The following is an 18,945-nucleotide window of genomic DNA, read 5'->3' on the forward strand; positions in this document are numbered from 1 at the left end:
TTACAGCATTTCAAAGCAAAGTATTTAATTAAGCCACAACACACTTCCTGTCGCTATTGCTATTCACACACTAAGTAAAAGAAACTACAAAAAATCATTTAAATCAGGTAAAGCAATGATGCTACTTCATTTTTGTGATGATGTGTTTTTGTTTAGATACATCACCCAACCAGCTCTTCCTACTTAGTAACTATTAATTAAATGGTTTTTTGTTACTCCATGACAGAAATCCTTATTCAGCTGGAAATAAAGACAGACTCACACTTTGTTTTATTTTTTTTTAATAAAGTTTAAATCATTAAAATAAAAGAGTTTAATGCCAAGCTACCCTTTGTTCCATGCTAGGCCTTAAAAATTGGATTTACAGGCCATGAGAAGATGCTGGTGTAGAATATATTAAAATAGCCAGTGACTTACTCCAGCTTACCTTAAAATGAAGGAAACACAATCTTTAGAGGTTTTTAAATGTACTGTCTCTTATCCTGATTAATGGAAAAATTATCCCTACAAAAGACTTTTTAATATGAAGACTACAAAATATCTGCTTTACCCATTGGCAGGACCTTGAAATTCCCCAGAATATTTAGATGTCTCTGCCTAGGAAAGTTTATAAATGCCAATCCAACACCATAACAGAAATTCCAAACAGAACTGGAAATTAGAATGACTCAACCAAATCATCCCACTATAAGAATATTGTATTTCAATTCTGCATAAACACAGATCAGCATGGTTTGGTTTGTTTTAGAAGTTGCTCATGACCTGCAGAATACAACATCGGTTTATTTCACCATTACCTTTTCCCTTCCATTTCCTTAATGCTATTTCCTCATTTACATTTAAAACATCATCTGATTTGTCTACTGACTTACTCTGCCCTTAAGGCTTTTTTTAGCCTCAATTCTATCTTCACCCAAGGAGAGCCTTCCAATCTTGCTTCTTAAACAGGTTTTATCTGATCAATTTTCAATTTTCGGTAAGTGTCTTACCATAAAGGGAGCATGGAAACTAATCGGAAAAACAATGGGAATTACCTGGACATTTGCAGGCCATAACTTTGAGTAGGAATTTCAACAGTTACTATTTTTGAAACAAAAACGTCATGCTCTCTTTATATTTGATAATATTTGACATATTTGATAATATGTCTACTACAAACACAGTCTTGTGCCACAAACAGCCACAAACTGAAGACAGAGTGATGTAGCACACAGTCTGATGAATTCAGGTTAACAAAAAAACGGTAGGTACCTAGTAGCAGCTGCAATGGTAACAAACATTTAGAAACCAAAGCAATCCAAGAACCTAAAAATACATCTGCTAAACTACAAAAAAAAATCTGTGCAATGAGATTAGAAGCCTCCAAATTTCAGCCTGATTGCTCAGGGACCACAACAGAAAACTATACTCAGATGTAAGGAAGTACCAGTTTGGAAAAGTCTCAGCTTTCAAAAATTCAAGATTATTTAAAAGCAATACATCTGCTCATCATTCTATGATTTAATTGTTTTCTAGTCTATGGGAATAAACAGCAGGATACAATCGTTTGCAACATCCGTTTACTCTTTTTTTTATTAACTTTTTAAACTAAATTAAGAAAATACTCTTACAGGGAAAAAAAAAAATAATTAGATGAGCACAAAGAAATGCCATGACAAATCCTGAGCCAAATTATCCTACATCATTGCTACTCTATGAAAACTGGTTTGAATAATAAACATACTGGAGCATTCAGTGACAGCATACAAACCAAAAGTATTTGTAAATTATTAAGTTGTGCATGTTTTTAAATGACAAAACATGCTCACGGGTTTGCTTTAAAATTTCTCACTGCTTGTTATCAAAGTTAAAAGATCATTTGCATACCAATACACATACTGTAAACATGAACTTCTCATTAAGGAAAGATGGGTTTACAGTAATTTGATCTTTTACAAAAAGCCATTGGTAACTGAATCCCTCACTGTCTAACTTTCTAGAAAATTAAACCAATGTTTCCACTCTCAAAGTTGAAACACTACCGCTTTAGGAAACAGCCCTGTTTATTTGTTAATCAGAAATACAATCAAGTGGCATATTTCCATTTGCTCTTCGGCTGACAGTTTCAGCTTCATTCTATTTTACAAGAAAACAGCAGACTTGCAGAGGTCCTGTAAATTCTTTCATATCGCAACTGATTTAATTACAGCGGTGAAGAAAAGCAGTGGTGATGCAAAATAAGATCAGCCCAATTGCCCTTATCTGACAACAGGATCTCTCTTCCTGTTTGGCTTGCAGCAGTGAGGACTTCGGGTTTTTTGTTTTTTCTTTTTTTTCTGGTCAGGCTGCCTTTGTCAAGACTGACAGAAGCAAGCAGTTGACATGCCCTTATAATTCCAGCTTGAGAATGATCCTCATACCAATATAGCTGAGTTTCAATCAGTAGGTCGGGGAATGATACTAATGTGGAGAAAATTATCTGGATAGCTCATATGTTCGCTTAGCCATTGTATGGGTGTTTCCAGCATTGGCTCAATTCCATGAATCATCACTTGAGTCTTCTGCTCTCCATCTAATTCAAAGAAAAAGAGAAACAACTAGTATACCATTCAAAGTTCACAGAAAGATTACACATTTACTTACACGTAGTTCAGAGTAGATTTAATTGGTGTTACGCAGTTTAACATTCAACAGAACAAAAAGCAGGAAATACTGGTATGGAGAGAGCTGAGATTTCTATCATCTAAAACAGAAACTTTGAGTTAAAATTAATTCAAAGACAAAATCTGGGTTAAAATGAAACTTAATGAAAGTGACACTCTTCTTTATTAGCTGCAAGGGTATTTTTCCTACGGTGATCATAGCTTGATGTCAACACAGTGAAGGCATATCCATCTTGCCCAGCTAAGCACTACATGCATTTTACACAGATCATGCTTAAGATGTTTAGCTTCCTCAAATGTACTAATAAAATTGTATTCTTAACACCGTGACTTCCTGAAAGTGCTGGACTGTGTGCTGTATGTCACACATACAATACGTGTAATACTCCTGAAGTAATTTTGTTTTCCGAAGAATAATTTACTTAAGTCCCTAGCAAGATTTCAGAGTTACTTAGAAGGCTGAACTGGAACCAGCTTTTTGTCACTTTGTTTCATCTCTTGGAAAGGCTAAGTTAGCAAATGATTCCCAGTATGACATGAATATTTTCTAAGAATATTTCAATTCTTTTTATTTATACTTGTCCCGGAGGATGCAAGTACTTTGATCCTTTGACTCAAATGATGGGAACCAGCTAAAGCAACTGACATAACTGTCATGAAATGAACTAAAAAAAAACCCAGAAAATGAAAATTTATTTCAGAGCCTTGAGAAGAGCATCTGAAATATGCTCCAAATAATGGTTTGGGGTGGGGGGTAGGGAAACAGTAGGCAATGACCTTTTACTGATTTTATACCATACTCCGGCATTCTCACATGGACCTACCACAGTGAAATCCACATTCAGCACTCAAAAATATCACTGCCTTCTCCAACTGGCAGTGTTTATATTCCAGAACACACCACCATGCTCCCCAAGAGTTGCATGGAAGAGAGCAAAATCTGGAAGGGAAGGGGCTCTTTCATTCAGCTACCCCCAGCTGTAGCATGATTCCTATTTTATAAGATGGATAAAATTTTATTTGTTTGGTAACCAGAATGATTTGACAGCTGCCTGAAGAAGTCACTTTGTATTGTGTCATGGCCGTCTATGCCAGCACAGGCGAAATTAGACTAGGAAGAATCATCCTTCAATATGGTCCTGACTTTAGGCTAATAATTCTTTCTGCAGAAGCAGACAGTTATGTTTGCCTAAAATCATTATATATTAATTACTTGTTACCTACATGTAGTATCATATTCTGTACATAAATACATATACTGATATTAACACTTGATTAAATACATAAAGTTTGATTCTCTAAATGGCATAGTGTATGCATTATTACACTAAACTAAGCATAAACAATTGCTGGTTTCTGGTCTTACTGCAGACAGGTCAGAAGAATGCAGCACATCCTTTAAAAACAAGCTTCTGGCATTTCCAACCAAAGCAGGTATTTATTGGGCTGAAACATTACCAGCCAGATCGTCAAGAATATAAACTCAAAGAGAAGATCTCTGAAACCAGGTTTTTACATTGAGAAGTTAGAGAACTTCTAAATATTTTATTCTTAAAGTAACTTCCAATTACTTCTTAAAGTAACTCACACTAAAAACTATCTATGGTCTTCCATAAACTGGCCACAGAGTTGGTGACTTTTTCACATTTCACAATATTATTTAATTTTCAGAAACAAGTAATTGCATACACAGACAGAAGGCAGAATGCTGTTTCAGCATTAGCACTGTGCTAGCCACCTATCCATAGGTGACTCTTCTCAACAAAAACTTGCACAAAACATAGATGAAAAACTTCACTACCTCAGTATCATTTTCTCATCATCCAATAAGTACTTTCTTTAGCTTTTCGTCTCCTGTGTGCCAGAACGTTCTTGGATGTGTGCGCTTGTCTGTACTAACTTCATGCCTCTTCTTAAAAATGAAATGCAGATAATCAGGGTGTCCCCATTCCCAGCTCCCTACCCAGCTTTGTCCCTTTCTTATACAAATCTTTTATTCTGTTCTTCAGCAGACTGAGAAAGTCTCAGAGGTCAATGAAGAATTTACAGTTTAATTCAAGTCTAAATCTCTGTATTAGCATTGTTTTTACTTTAGAAGTATCTCTGACAAAGAATCACTTCTCCTTAATTCCTTTTCCCCTTGAGGCTTGACTAAAGAGATCTTATCTACCAATTCCGTATTTACTGTAGCCTTCTTTCACAAAATCCATTGTTTTTACTTTAGCATTCTTCCTCCCTTTTGTTACTAGGAACCATAAACTCTCACTTAAGTCACATTTACCCAGACTTTCCTCAAGTTCCATGTTTTCAGTAACTTCCCCACTTTGAATCAAATAGAGGCTCTTTCCTATAGATGGCCCCTCTCTTCTATGTAGCAAAAATCTGTCAATACCAAATAAGCAAAAAAATTAGTGGAAAATATTCTTGTTTTCTGAATAGCTCTTGAATTCTTATCCATGATTACCACTGTGATCTAGGTTCTGTATGATTTGCTAGCTACCATGAAAGCTTCAGCCACCTGGTTTATAGGTATAATAGATTTACATAATAATTTTTCTTACATTACTGTTCATAGTCTTAAGAGCTGTAGCTTATTTTGTATGCACCTTGACAGACTAAGTGCTGTCCTCTTCTTCCCTCTCCCATAGTCTATGAAAACAAAATGTCTTTTTAGACTGATACCTCTATGAGAGTGTGCAAGTTTCTAAACACAACATATATTTGAATGAGAGACATAAGATTTAAATTACTTAATCACAAAGAAGATTCATGCCATTATACGCCACTGGACAGATGAAAATTCAGCCAAATAACTGTTCATCTGTAGTACATGAGGGTCCAGACCTGACAATATAATTATTGCCAATACCCATTTCACAATATTCAGTGATGCAGCAAAAAAACCAACCACCACTACCAGGATTTCCTCAAAACCAAAAAGTTCAAATTTTTCACCTCAGTAACTACTTTCTTTTCCTTTAAAAATCATGATAGAACTGAGTTATATGTTATCATATGACCTAAAGATGGCTTCTTTTGCTTTCTTGCAAATTAATCTCAGGAAAAAGATGAAGTGGAAATATCAGAAATATTTCTAAGAGCAGCGCAAGACCTGTTTTGTAGGAAGTTTTTATAATGTGTGTACATTGTAACTATTTAAAATCAGGGTATTTTTATATTACTGATGTGATGCACAAGTGATAAATACTGTTTTGGCATTTATGCCTCAAAATCAATTAAGTCATTTCCTATCAGAGTGGTTGCCCTAGGATTATAATATTTTTCTTTTATTTCCATGTGGAAATCCATCCAGTAATACAGAAGGCACTATAGCCCCCAAAAGTCTCTAGCAGCAAGTGAAAAGTTTATAAAGGTTTTTGGTAAAACTTAATGGAGAATGGACTGACGGTAGCCATGAGGAGAAGGACTTGGAGGTGTTGGTTGATGAGAAGTTCAACATGACCTGGCAATGTGGTTCTGCAGCCCAGAAAGCCAACTGTATCCTGGGCTACATCAAAAGGAATGTGGTCAGCAGGTCAAGGGAGGTGATTCTCCCCCTCTATTCCACTCTCATGAGACCCCACCTGGAGCACTGTGTTCAGCACGGGCCCCCAACACAAGAGGGATGTGGACCTGTTGGAGCAAGTCCAGAGGAGGGCCACAAAGACAGATCAGAGGGCAGGAGCACTTCTCCTATAAAGACAGGCTGAGAGAGTTTGGCTTGCTAGCCTGGAGAAGAGAAGGCTTCAGGCAGACCTCAGACCAGCCTTCCAGTACCTAACTGGGGCCTGCAAATAAGCTGGAGACAGGCTTTTTACAAGAGCATGTAGTGACAGGACAAGGGATAATGGCTTTAAACTGAAAGAGGGTAGATTAAGATTAGATATTAGGAAGAAAATCTTTGCTGTGAGGGTGGTGAGACACTGGCACAGGTTGACTTAAGAAGCTGTGGCTGCTCCATTCCTGGCAGCACTCAAGGCCAGGTTCAAGGCCTCCTATGTCCCTCCGCATAGGAGGGGGTTGGAATTCGGTGGTCGTGAAGGCCACTTCCAACCCAACCCATTCTATGATTAATAGTCCAATTCCAGAAGGCAGATAACTATGCTTATCTGTTGTGCACTAAGACATTTCTGAGACATTTCAGATGACTTAATTTAGACATTAACTCAAAGGCTTCAACACTTAAAGCAGGAACCCAGGCTAGTAAATTATACTATGTAAAGTCAATAGAGTTTTCCAACTCTGTACAGAAAATGGAGAGAGAAGCAGGCAACTCTGAAGTGAAAGGTTTAAGAAGAGTTCTGCTTCCCTATCATCTATAAGGTACTACAGTGTTCTTGAGCAGGAAACCACCACAAAGCCAGGATTGGCAAAGGACCTTCTTTCGCAGATAGGCATCTGCTGGAAGGAAGCAAGAGACTGCGGCTGTTGCATCTCAACAGTCCTTGAGGCAGTGGTTCAAACCCTCCTCAACCTGAGGCAGCTTGGGTCCCTCTTTTTTAGACCCTCCTTTAAGGACAATGCCTTAATTACTATAGTATTTTCTGCTGCTAATCCCAAACTTCCTCTAAAAACCCTCTATGTTCAAGAATCAGAGAGACACAGAAAGAACAGAGAAGAGAAAATCTGTAGTCTTCACAGAAGGTAGTAAGATGTGCAATGTCATGCTATCACACAGTAAGTTTTCCTATTTACTTTAGCTATGTAAGTTATGGATTGCAAAGGAAACCACTCAATAGTAGGAAACAAAATAATTTAATTAGGTTATTCAGTATCAATCCAGATTGTTACACATATGCTGATGCAACCTAAATACACTTTTCTACTGAATTATCTTTTAATTTAGAAAGGAACAATTAAAGATGGAGGGAAAAGAAACAATTGTTTTTGAGAAAGATTCAAGTGCCTAAGAGCAGAACAGTGAAAAGGCACTACATCTGGCAAGGGTACATATTCAGTCATTTTTCACTTAGATTAGCACCACAATGCTCACCAATGCTGCAGCTACATACTCCCTTTTACCCACACAGGATCAGCTTCTCTAGCCAGACTACATCTGTGATGAACCACTTAAAATTCTTTAGTGGAATGAAATACCTCCCTTCTGATTTATGGCCTCCAGCAATCACCTGTTAGGGCAATTTAGCTGGCTTAAATTCTTTTGCTGATAGACAATACAAGACATTCAGGATTTAGAAAAAACAGCCCTGGAGTACTTCAATTAGAGTCCTTCCTATGCACGTCCTCTGCAGAGCAAGTCCTAGAACCTGCCTGTAGTCATCAAAACGGACAAGAGAGAAACCACAGTTTCTTACTCAGGGCAGCACCACTTACAAAATTGGCTTTAAAAAGGGAAATAAAAGCCTTTATTTCCAAACCAGGAACAAACAATTCACTTCTTGCATGACAGAGGGCCACAAGACCGTATGGGGCAAGGATAATACAAAACATAAGGAATAAATGTATCCAAGTAAAGTGTCATACAGTAGCAGCCTTATGAATAACGTAACAAATGTAGCTTCCAGCTTTTTCAGTTGTGAAGTGGGCCATAAATATTTGCTTGCTTATCTTCAGAATATATCATATGTTCTGGATTAGATGATACTAAAGGTATTCCTGACATGTTATGCGACACTGTAAGAAAACTCAATTTAGGTCAGTGTCATAAGGAATGGAGTTCTCCTTTTGAGGCTGTGCTGCAGCTGCTTTCCTTTACACCTCTCCGGCAACTCAGATTACCAGGTAGGAGAACAGGCCTTTGGTGCATGTACCTTGAAGCAGGCAGAGCGCTCCTTGACCATGTGCACTCAGCAAATTAGTGCCTTGGCCATCTCCAAATCTGAAGAGACATAGCAGTATCTTCACAGGGAAGATATTAATCTACCTCCTTAGGATAGCTTAGAAAATTACGCACAGATGCATAGCTTTCAGTAATGTACTTCACGTGTAGACACAACCAACTTTGTTACTGACAGATATTGCTGACTCAATTTTTAAAGTCTAAAGCAAAAGGTGGCTGGGGATAAATCCTTGGCAAGCAAAGGTGAAAATTTCCCTCCTGAAAGCTAGACTTCTGGTATAGCACAGAGGAACACATATAAAACTAGGGACAATTATTTACAAAGACCGCACTATGTTAGCAAGCAAATTCAAAAACTATATTCTCACCTGTAACGACAGGTGGTAAGAAAGAACTGGAGAGTGGCTGAAGTTATCCTTCCCCTCTCTAGGCATCTCAGGTTGGATATTCTAGGGCATTCAAGAGAAGAGGCAGCCCCAGACAAGCCTCATAGTCTAGAGAAGATGCACTCCAGTGGATTCTGCACCAGTAGTAGAATATAAATGAACAAATACTTGATGAACATACTTCACTTTTTGCACTTTTAAGTAGATAACATCTCTAAAAAAACCAAGCCCTCAATATTGTCAGTAATAGTTCAATGTGACGCAGAGATATAAAAATCTTTCAAATGCTAGCACTGAAACTAGCACTGGATACCATTTACCATAAAACAAGCTTCACAATTATTTTCATTGCAAGTACGACAAAAATCACATTTTTGTGGTACATGAAATATCCATAAAATTCACAGGTAGCTGTGCCTGGGATTGCCCCAACCCAGACGCAGGACTTAGCACTTTGCTTGGTTGAACTTCATAAGGTTGGCATCAGCCCACCTCTCAAGCGTGTCAAGATCCCTCTGGATGGCATTCCTTCCCTCCAGCGCATCAACCGAACCACACAGCTTGGTGTCATTGGCAAACATGCTGGAGGTGCACTTAATCCCACTGTCCATTTCACCGACAAAGATGTTGAACAAGATTGGTCCCCATACCAACCCCTGAGGGACCCCACTCGTTACTGGTCTCCAGTTGGACACTGAGCTGACATATAAAGGTCTCAAATAGAAAACCAAACTTGTATTTTAAAGAAATCTTACTTGCTGAGTACTAACAGGCGCTCAATACCTATGCGATTTTATGGGAAGTACATACAAGTTGAGCTTGGTCAAATCTCTTGGTCAAATGACCACTTGCTCTTTGAAAGAGCTCAGTACAAATACTTCAGCCAGTGAATACTTAAGTTGTCTTTACCGATACAAAACATTTTATATTTAAGAAATGACAGCTCAAAGGTCAAAAGCTACTACATGTTCTATTAAGCAGGGTATTTTTTGTTACATTTTTTAGAATAGGAATAAAATCTTAGTATGAGTTTCCAGAAGCTTCACACTAGCCTGTTCCAGCCATTGTACCCCCAGGCTTCCCTTACTTTTCTGAGAATTCCACCCTACCACAAAAAGGATCCTGCTTATGACAGTACTAGGCTCCACTGCTGGAAGTGACTCATTTTCCATAGCAATCTTAGGATACTTTTCGCCTTGCTTTAATTGCACATAAACAACCAAAATCCTTACTTCTTTCCTCTCACCTAATTTGGAATAATTATCAGTTTAAACAGAAACACAGATGATACACTGGATCACAATCTGCAAGATACACTATTCAGTATCCTTTTACCAACAGCAAGAACACACAAAAAGTTCTGCAAAGCTGACTCTAAAAGAGCCTAGCCACAACAAAAGGTTCCTCTGACCTCAAAAATTTAGAGACTGATATGTGACATGAAAGCGCAGGCCTGACTTTCCTTTCTGCCTACATATCCTGACAGCCCTGAGGAAAGCCACTGATGCTGATTTCAGGCAAAGAACTCGCACACAGAAATACATGGTCACTGCATCATTCAGAACAACTCTTTTTCCTCTAAACAATTCTGTATCTGGAATAAATACTGTTCCAAACACAATACGTGGTTTGGAGAATAAGAACTTCAATTCCTGGATATAATCCAAATGCCCAATATGAATATAAATAATCAGGTAGATCTGGTCAACTGGCCGCAACAAGAGAATCTCTCGTTTCAACCACTGAAAATAACATGGGTTCAGTGGCTGAAACTGAAGGTCATAGTTTTCCTAAATATATTTTCTCAGCTCTGGATAATCCATTCTCGATATCTACACAGTTATCCCTGAGAACTTTCAACTGCGACAAGTTTCTGGCCTCACAGACAAGTAATAGCAAATAAAATCCACAACTTCATGTTTTGCTAACAGATCTCTTGTAAAAGAGCTGTTATTTTTTAGTAAGCTTACTGAAGAACTCCTTACAGATAACAGAACGAGAGTGCTTAACCTATCTTCTCTGTTATTTTGATTTTTAAAAATTCTTCTCAAAAATAAACAGTTCAAAACATCAATCTCTCTCTTTTCCAGAGTGTTTTGTCACTCCTATTATGTGTCTCAGTTTCACCCTTATAGCACCTTGATGTCATCTTATGAGAGCCCCTCATAAGGACTACTGTTTCTTAGTCCAAAATGCTATCATAGAACTAGACCTGTATCAACCTCCTGAACTCTCTTCTTGCAGAGTATTTGACCACAAACACCAGGCAAGATATCTCAAGTATTCCTCCATTGCGATACTGTAATGAAGTCCAAATTCACTGATTTAGCTTTAATTACCGCTATATTTCTTTACATAGTTTTAACACAGGCAGTTGGCTGATCTCTACATGATCTTGTGCCATAAACATCTCTTACTTGAGTTTAAACACTTGTGAATTAAAGGAGAAGGGAAAAGTTTCTTTATCACAGTTCTTAGGATGACTAGAGCCTCTGGATTTTGCTCCAGCACAGTGCTAGCTTTCTCTACCTTCAAAATGAAAGTAGATAAATATGCAACACTACAATCTACATTAAGCATCATTAAACATTGGGAGCAAATCAAATACTTGGCATCACCGCTATGCATCATTTTCTCCTCCATGCAATTTTTCCTCTCTCATTATTTCCTTTCATCTTCTACCTCAAGTCTGCCCTCAGCTTAGACAGCCATATTTTTGAAATGTAATAAAAAACGTGGCCTAAACTAATCACCAGAAGAAAGTTTATTACACTTCGGAGCATCTTAAATTTCATACTAGCCAGAAAGTATGTAACAAACTTTTTTGTGTTCCACTGAAAAAGATTTTAGGGAAGCAAAGTTGGCTGCAAACACCAGTAAGTCCATGATGCCTGAGCAGATTATTTTTAACAATTCTCCATGCAGTCCAAAGCAGGTAACTACTGACAGGAGTACTAAGATGACCATTTTCCTTCCCTAAAAGAGCTCATGCAGCTCAATGGAAAAGCAGATAGAGGAAGGAAAGAAAAGTTTTACTTAATTAAACTTTGTTAAGGTTTTTTAAATTATTTTTTAATATTTAATAGAAGCTTTATATAGGGTTGTTGTAATAAGTCCTAAACTAATTTATGACAGAACCCTAAAATGCTTTCTTAAACATCTAACATTTTAGTAGCTCAAAGGTTTTTAGAAGACCTTAAAATGACCATGTCTAAGATGCTTCCTGTCAAACATCTGGCTTCAGACAGAAAAAATAAAATAGAATAAAAATTATAAGACGAAATTCCCAGGAAATAGTCTTATACCCCTTCTTAGCATCAGTACCTCAGCCCTAAACCAGCAATAAATCTGTGCTAGCTTATAAAAGACTGGAGTTACCAAGCGCAACTTACAACACAGTTTTCAGCAATACATTTACATTTGGCTATGCACACGTGAACAATGTGGCAAAGTTCAATGCAAATTATGCTGCTGTTCCACGTAACAAGCAAGCACACAACACATTTATATACACAAGGAAGAGACAAGATGTGCATTAAAAGATAAGCACTTAAATGCATGACAAATTGAGCCCAACTCATCCATGATATGTTTTCCATTGTTGAGGGCAAGCTAAATCACTTTTAGGAGCTGTGTAGCTTTTTTAAACAGCAGGCATCTTGACTTACAGTAAGTTAACCCTTTCATGCACCATGCCCTTAACTCGATTTGAGGTTTCCCTTCCCTCTAAACTGTCTAAAACTGACCTTCAGAAATTAAGGCTCTGTATACAGCCAGGGAAATAAATTTTATCATTATGGTTCTTTAAAACAAAGAAAAAAAGGAAAAAAAAAAAAGGAGAAAGGTTTTTCTCTACAAAGACTGGTATAAAGCAAATCAATTTGCTGTAAATGACCTCATTGCTCATAGTCTGTGAGAACTTTTCTGTCATTGTTTTCAAAATACTATCATGCCAAGCCAATAGCAAATTCTCTATACAATTGTATTAAATATTCCCCATGCATATGCACATTCATACACTTTTAAAAGGTTTTTTAATGGCATTCTTGAACTTTCAACCTCTATTTTACTTCATTTTCAAGTTACTATAATTCATATCATGCCTGAAAATATTCTTCAATTCTAATGGCTGTCCCTCTCATTAGAATGAACTTTTCAGCTAATCAAATGATGAACTATTCCTAGTAAGGCAAACCAAAGAAGGATTACTGTTGCTGCAAAATTGTTATCAGTACAGAAAAGACCAACAACATTCACTTATTTTCATCAAGCCATAATGCTAATTGTTAACCTGCTCAGTTTAATAAATCAAATTCAAAAGTAGACATTTGGACATAATTACAACCTTAAAACATTTGCCCAAAAAGTGATAAGCAACATGTACACATCAAAGGCTTAATGGTTGCTAATGCATGTTTTGCACCTTCTTCCATTTAACTGGAGAAAAATAAACTGGTTTTGCCTTTTTTTTTTCCTTTTAAATGCTCTTTCCAGTAATATTATGATACTTAACAAAGCAAACACCTTCACAAGAAAACTAGACATGAAAATGGAGATGAGCTATTCGATTAACTCCAAAGTAATGGACAGTTTTGTTCCGCGTCTGATAAATTCTTCAATCTCTGCTAAAGCTGATCAGTAAAAACTCAGCTAATTGAATCCATCGATGTGAAAAACTGCAGGCTCAAGTCTGTACTGCATACATCAAGCTGAAGTATTTCTGCTTCAGCCATGGCAGTAATAGTCAGCGGGGTCAGGTCAAAGAGGGTTAAAGTGAGTCAGGATATAGCCAAAGGAATACATCAAACACTGATTTTAAAAGGGCAATTAATCTTAGACAGAAATGCTTCCTGGGGAATGAGATCTCAATCTTAAGAACACACTACATGATGTAGCAGTAAAAATGTACATATACAAGCTTAGAGAGCTTTCATCCTGTGATCACAAACAGAAGGGGAGTGCTGTTTATCAGAGAAATACAAACCCTTGCTAAAATACTTACATTAGCTTCTTCCGGCCCCTTACTCATTGAAAAATAAATTCTTTAATGAGCAGGCAATAGAGTTTGCACACATGAAATATTTTTTTCTGTACATGTACTGTACCTTCTTTGGAACAGCTAGTAGATTAAAGTATTTAGAGATCTCCATCAAAGTACAATTAAAGAATTTAGTCCTGAAAAAACTTTCTTCAGGAAAGAATAAATGAGTAATGGAACATCTGAAGGGCTCTTTAGCCTGAACAGTAACTTTAAACAAAATAATAAATAAACAAATCCCCTCAAAACAATTCAGTGTTAAGTCTGGAAGTGAATCTTCATCAAAAGGTCATTTTAATTTTTTTTAAAAAAACAAGAGCTTCAAAACTGACAGATAATCATCTAATCTTTAACAACAGCTTGGCTAATAACAAGCATTTTTTTTTTAGAGTTCAGAAAGTATTTTTTCACTTTACAGCAGAAAAATATATCCATAAAACTTAAAACACACATATACATCATTTACAAACAGAATTTGCTAAGTTAATATCATTAATTAGTTGGCAACATTATAGGAATCATTAGCTATGTGAACAATGCACTGCAGGTACACAGCTCTGAAATGAGTTACAGCTAATTTTGCTGTATTAGTTTGCAGTTTTAGAGAGCTGGCTTTGCAACCATCCTTCCTTCAACCTGGGGAAATTAATCCCCAACATCTTATCTGGCAGAATGGTATCTATTTGTGTATCTGGTCCATATATCTGGCTTCTTTGCTTAAATTGCCAGTGGCTAACAGTTTGCATTAAGATACTGGACTTAGTGAAATTTCCCAAAGTGTACAGACCCACTGAATTTTGCCATTTTAAGTCTGGTGATGATACCATCAGGACAAAGAGCAAGGACACAATAGGCATTCAAATCTTTATAGACTACAGCACCTCTGTGTACATACCAAGCCACTGCCTAAGACTCTGGCTTTGACATAAGGTGCAGTTTTACCTCTGCTTTCTTACAAATATTCTTCAAATCGCTACAGGTGCCAAATAAGATAGTACAATTTGTCCACTGAATGTGAAGTTATCAAAATCTCTCATTAGAATGAAGTATCAAAAAAATGGGACAGCTACTATTAGCCAGTGCTGCCGAATCTTAGAGAAGAAAGACACAGTCAAAAGTGTTTATTAGTAGATTACTCTGCTTTTCATTATTGACATGGCTGCTACTTATCTCCCAGTTCCATTTGTAGGTCCTTTAGTTTTGCAGGTTCTCTTCTTTCTAGCCTTACAAGATATTTATCTCCTGGGAAAATCAGTTTGTACCTACACGCATCAAGGCAGAATAGAACAATACTGCAAAAGAGAAGTAAGGAAGATGGGAATGCTTTTGCTCAATCTACCCCTTACGATACAGTACATATATCTAATTTAAAGGTATAGATGTAGCTCGTAAGATGGACCAGAAGCCACTCGCTGGACCTCAGGGCAAGTGCCTATTCAGCTAAATTATCTCCCCCTCCATATTGCTTACTGACAGTAGACCCCAGACTGTTAATCCATGAACACAGCTCAAATTTTCAGGAAGAGAATAAATTGGCCTAGGCCAAAATTATGCCAGAGAACTGCTAATAGTCATACAGCACAAACACCACAGCCCTAGAGGGTAGGGGGGCCCAAGACTCTTGGTTGATATTCAAGGAACACCTGCTACAAGCTCAGGAGTGTTGCATCCCAACTAGAAGGAAGTGCAGCAGGAGGGCCAGGAGACCTCCTTGGATGGATAAGGAGCTGCTGAGGAAAATTCAAATGAAAAAAGAGGCTTATAATAAGTGGAAGCAAGGACAGGTGGCATGGGAAGAATACAGGGATGTTGTCTGGGAAGCTAGGGACCAGGTTAGGAAAGCTAAGGCCCAGTTAGAATTAAACTTAGCTAGAGGCATTAAAGATAACAGGAAGGGATTCTACAAGTACATAGCAAATAAAAAACAGACTAGGGAGAACATAGGCCCCCTCAGGAAGCTCTCGGAAGAGCTGGCTACACAGGATTTGGAGAAGGCTGAGGTTTTGAATGACTTCTTTGCCTTGGTCTTCACTGGCAAAGGCTCTCACCGAACCACCCAAGTATTGGAAGGCAGACGCAGGGACTGTGAGAAGGAAGACCTTGGGCCCACTGTAGGAGAGGATCTGGTTTGAGACCATCTTAAAAACCTGAATGTGCACAAGTCCATGGGTCCTGATGAGATCCATCTGAAGGGGGTCTATAGGGATGCTGGGGATGGACTCTTCATTAGAGACTGTAGTGATAGGACAAGGGGTAATGGGTTAAAACTTAAACAGGGGAAGTTTAGATTGGATATAAGGAGGAAATTCTTCCCTGTTAGGGTGGTGAGGCACTGGAATGGGTTGCCCAGGGAGGTTGTGAATGCTCCATCCCTGGCAGTGTTCAAGACCAGGTTGGACAAGGCCTTGGGTGATACAATTTAGCATAAGGTGTCCCTGCCCATGGCAGGGGGGTTGGAACTAGATGATCTTAAGGTCCTTTCCAACCCTAACTATTCTATGATTCTATAACACACGTTCTAGCCCTCCTTTTGTTTAGTAGAAAAAAATAAAACCACTGACACTACAATGTCTAAGTCTGGCTGTGCACTGCAGTGTCCTGGTTGAGAACTTCGTGTTGCAAGTTGTCACAGAGGTTTACTGCTATCTGCTGAAAGCTTTGGTAGAGCCATTAAAATCTTCAGTTACGCTTGTACCAGTTACAACACTAAAGGTACCAGTGATTATACAAGACATGAACGTTAATAGGTTGATGAATCCTACTAAAAAGAAAAAATAACCCTAAAAATAAACAAACTGATTTCAGAATATTATCACATTTTCGATGAAACTAACCATAAAAAATATCCTGTAAGTCTATACACTTTGTGTTTTTGATGGCTCAGTCATACTGACTGACCTCTTTGATCTCCTTGGGGTGAGACACACTGATTTAGGTCAGGATTCAAAAAAAATCCAATTCTTAACTCTGTTACTGACCTCGGTGTGACCAGGTGCAAGCTACATCACCCCTCTGTGCCTCTAATTTCTCCTTTTTGTCTCTTCACTCATCTTTTGTCTAAGTGATAAATTCTGTGGCAACACACTGCAATATCCATGCAGTGTGTAAAGAACCTGAGGTCTCCTCCTAAAACACAAAAAATATACCTTTTAAAACTGAAAATTCATCACAAGCAAAACATTTTGTCAAGATATGCATGGCAGATTACTGACAGAAAACTTGGCCAATTTCGAGTAATTTTCTACAATCAGAAAAAGAAATGAAGAAAATGTCTGATTTTTCAGACCCATAGCATTCTATCCAGGACCTGGAGGTAGCACGCTCATACTCCCAGGAAGTGCAGCTCTATTGCAGTTCTTGAAGCAGACTGCTCTAGGATGAAATATACCACTTTTCTTCTGCAGAGAATTTCCGAAGTGCAGGCTTGTGACTTCCAAACAGAATAGGCTACGTTAAGAAAAATAATAATTTTTCTCTGTGGAGGACTTGACTTTCTCCACTTCATACTACTACTGTTATAGAATAGACATAAAAGTCTGTTGTGCCTGAATAAAATCATTTGCCTTCTGACAAATTTGAAGAGAATAGTCTGGAGTCTGATACTAATAAAACTTATTGGGTGGCTGACAGAATCAATTTAGCTGAAGCTGAACAAATTTCCAAAGACTTGTCAGAGAAACAGGATTATTTCCCTATTTGCTGCACCTCTTCCTATATCCTACCCTTTTGAACGTGAATGCATGTGCATGACCAGAAACCACTTCCAAGTCACAAAGTGACTTAGGAAAAAAAAAAAAGCACATCGCTCTTGTGATATTAGGGAAGTTGCTAAATGGAAGAAAGCAGACTAGACTAGAACAGTATGTTTCAGTTGGAAGGGACCTACAATGACTACCAAGTCTAACTGCCTGCCCAATTCAGGGCATGTTATTAAAGCATGTTATTAAGGGCATTGTCCAAGTGCTCTTAAACACTGGCAGGCTTGGGGTATCAACTGCCTCTCTAGGAAGCCTGTTCCAGCATTTGACCACCTACTCAGTGAAGAAATGCTTCCCTGTTGCAGCTTTGAGCCATTCTCACACGTCCTGTCACTGAGTACCATGAAGAAGAACTCAGCACTCCCCTCTCCACCTCCTCAGGAAGCTGTAGAGAGCAACGAGATTGCCCCTTAGCCTCCTTTTCTCCAAACTAGACAAGCCCAAAGTCCTTAACTGCTCCCCTATAAGACATTCCTTCCAGATCCTTCCAGACCTGTCACCAGCTCCTTTGGACACATTCAAGGACCTTCACCTTCTTTATTGAAGGGGCCAGAACTGCACACAGTATTCCAGGTGAGGCCATGCCAACACTGAATGCAGTGGAATAATCCCCTCTTTTGACTGGCTGCTTATACTATATTTGATGCCCGTAAAGATGTGGTTTGCTGTCTTGGCTGCCAGGGCACACTGCTGACGCGTATTGAACCTGCTGTCAACCAGCAATCCCAAATCCCTCTCTACAGGGCTACTTGCCAGACACTCTGCTCCGATTTCATACCTGTGCCCAGCATCACTCCATCCTAAATACAGGGTACAGCATATGGACTTGTTAAATTTCATCTCATTTGCCACTAGGAAAGGGGTAGAGGGGTTACTAGTTACCAAACAGATAATCCTTGTATACTCAATTGAGGTAAGGTTGGAGAAATCCTTAAAACCAAGATATGCTTGATGTTTCCTGAGAATTCTATGCGAAAAGATCACAACAAGCACCCAGATCCCCACCATGGGTTTGTCTCTTCTCTTCCGGGAGTAAGCAAGCCAGAACAGCCTCTTTGGTTATGCAAAGAGCTTGTCAGGAAATGAAGATGGCTAACAAAAACATAAAGAGCACAGCTGCCACACTATTAACCCTCAGATTACTTGCACCTTTCTGTGTAGTCTGGACAAAATAATTCATTATATATATATTACTTATGAATTTTGCACTCATGACTATTAATTCTATAATGTCAAGACAACCTTTGGACTTCTACCCCTTGCAATTTTAACTCAGAAAACATAATGTCTTTCAATTACAACTTAAGAACAAAAAAATCCC

The 18,945-nt window shown here is 38.1% G+C and overlaps 1 protein-coding gene across 2 annotated transcripts in view; it reads right to left on the reverse strand.

Moving 5' to 3' along the window:
* Positions 1-1,545: 1,545 nt before the first annotated feature.
* Positions 1,546-18,945, reverse strand: part of ATG5 (autophagy related 5) — a 78,999-nt gene continuing 61,599 nt past the window's right edge. Inside the window, exons 7-8 of one of the 2 annotated variants that reach the window (XR_008971597.1) lie at positions 16,845-16,992; positions 2,422-2,551 (exon numbers count right to left, since the gene is read on the reverse strand). Coding sequence is in view for 1 of the 2 variants with exons in the window: in XM_057404695.1 (XP_057260678.1) it covers positions 2,415-2,551 (137 nt within the window). In the remaining variant the exon portion in view is untranslated. Of the gene's footprint in view, positions 2,552-16,844; positions 16,993-18,945 lie in introns of both variants that reach the window. The other variant, XM_057404695.1, reaches the window with a different exon arrangement.

This window comes from Pezoporus wallicus, unplaced genomic scaffold (genome assembly GCF_028554395.1).
Source record: "Pezoporus wallicus isolate ANWC-B61680 ecotype Strahan unplaced genomic scaffold, APGP_CSIRO_Pwel_v1 contig_6923, whole genome shotgun sequence".
NCBI lineage: Eukaryota > Metazoa > Chordata > Aves > Psittaciformes > Psittacidae > Pezoporus > Pezoporus wallicus.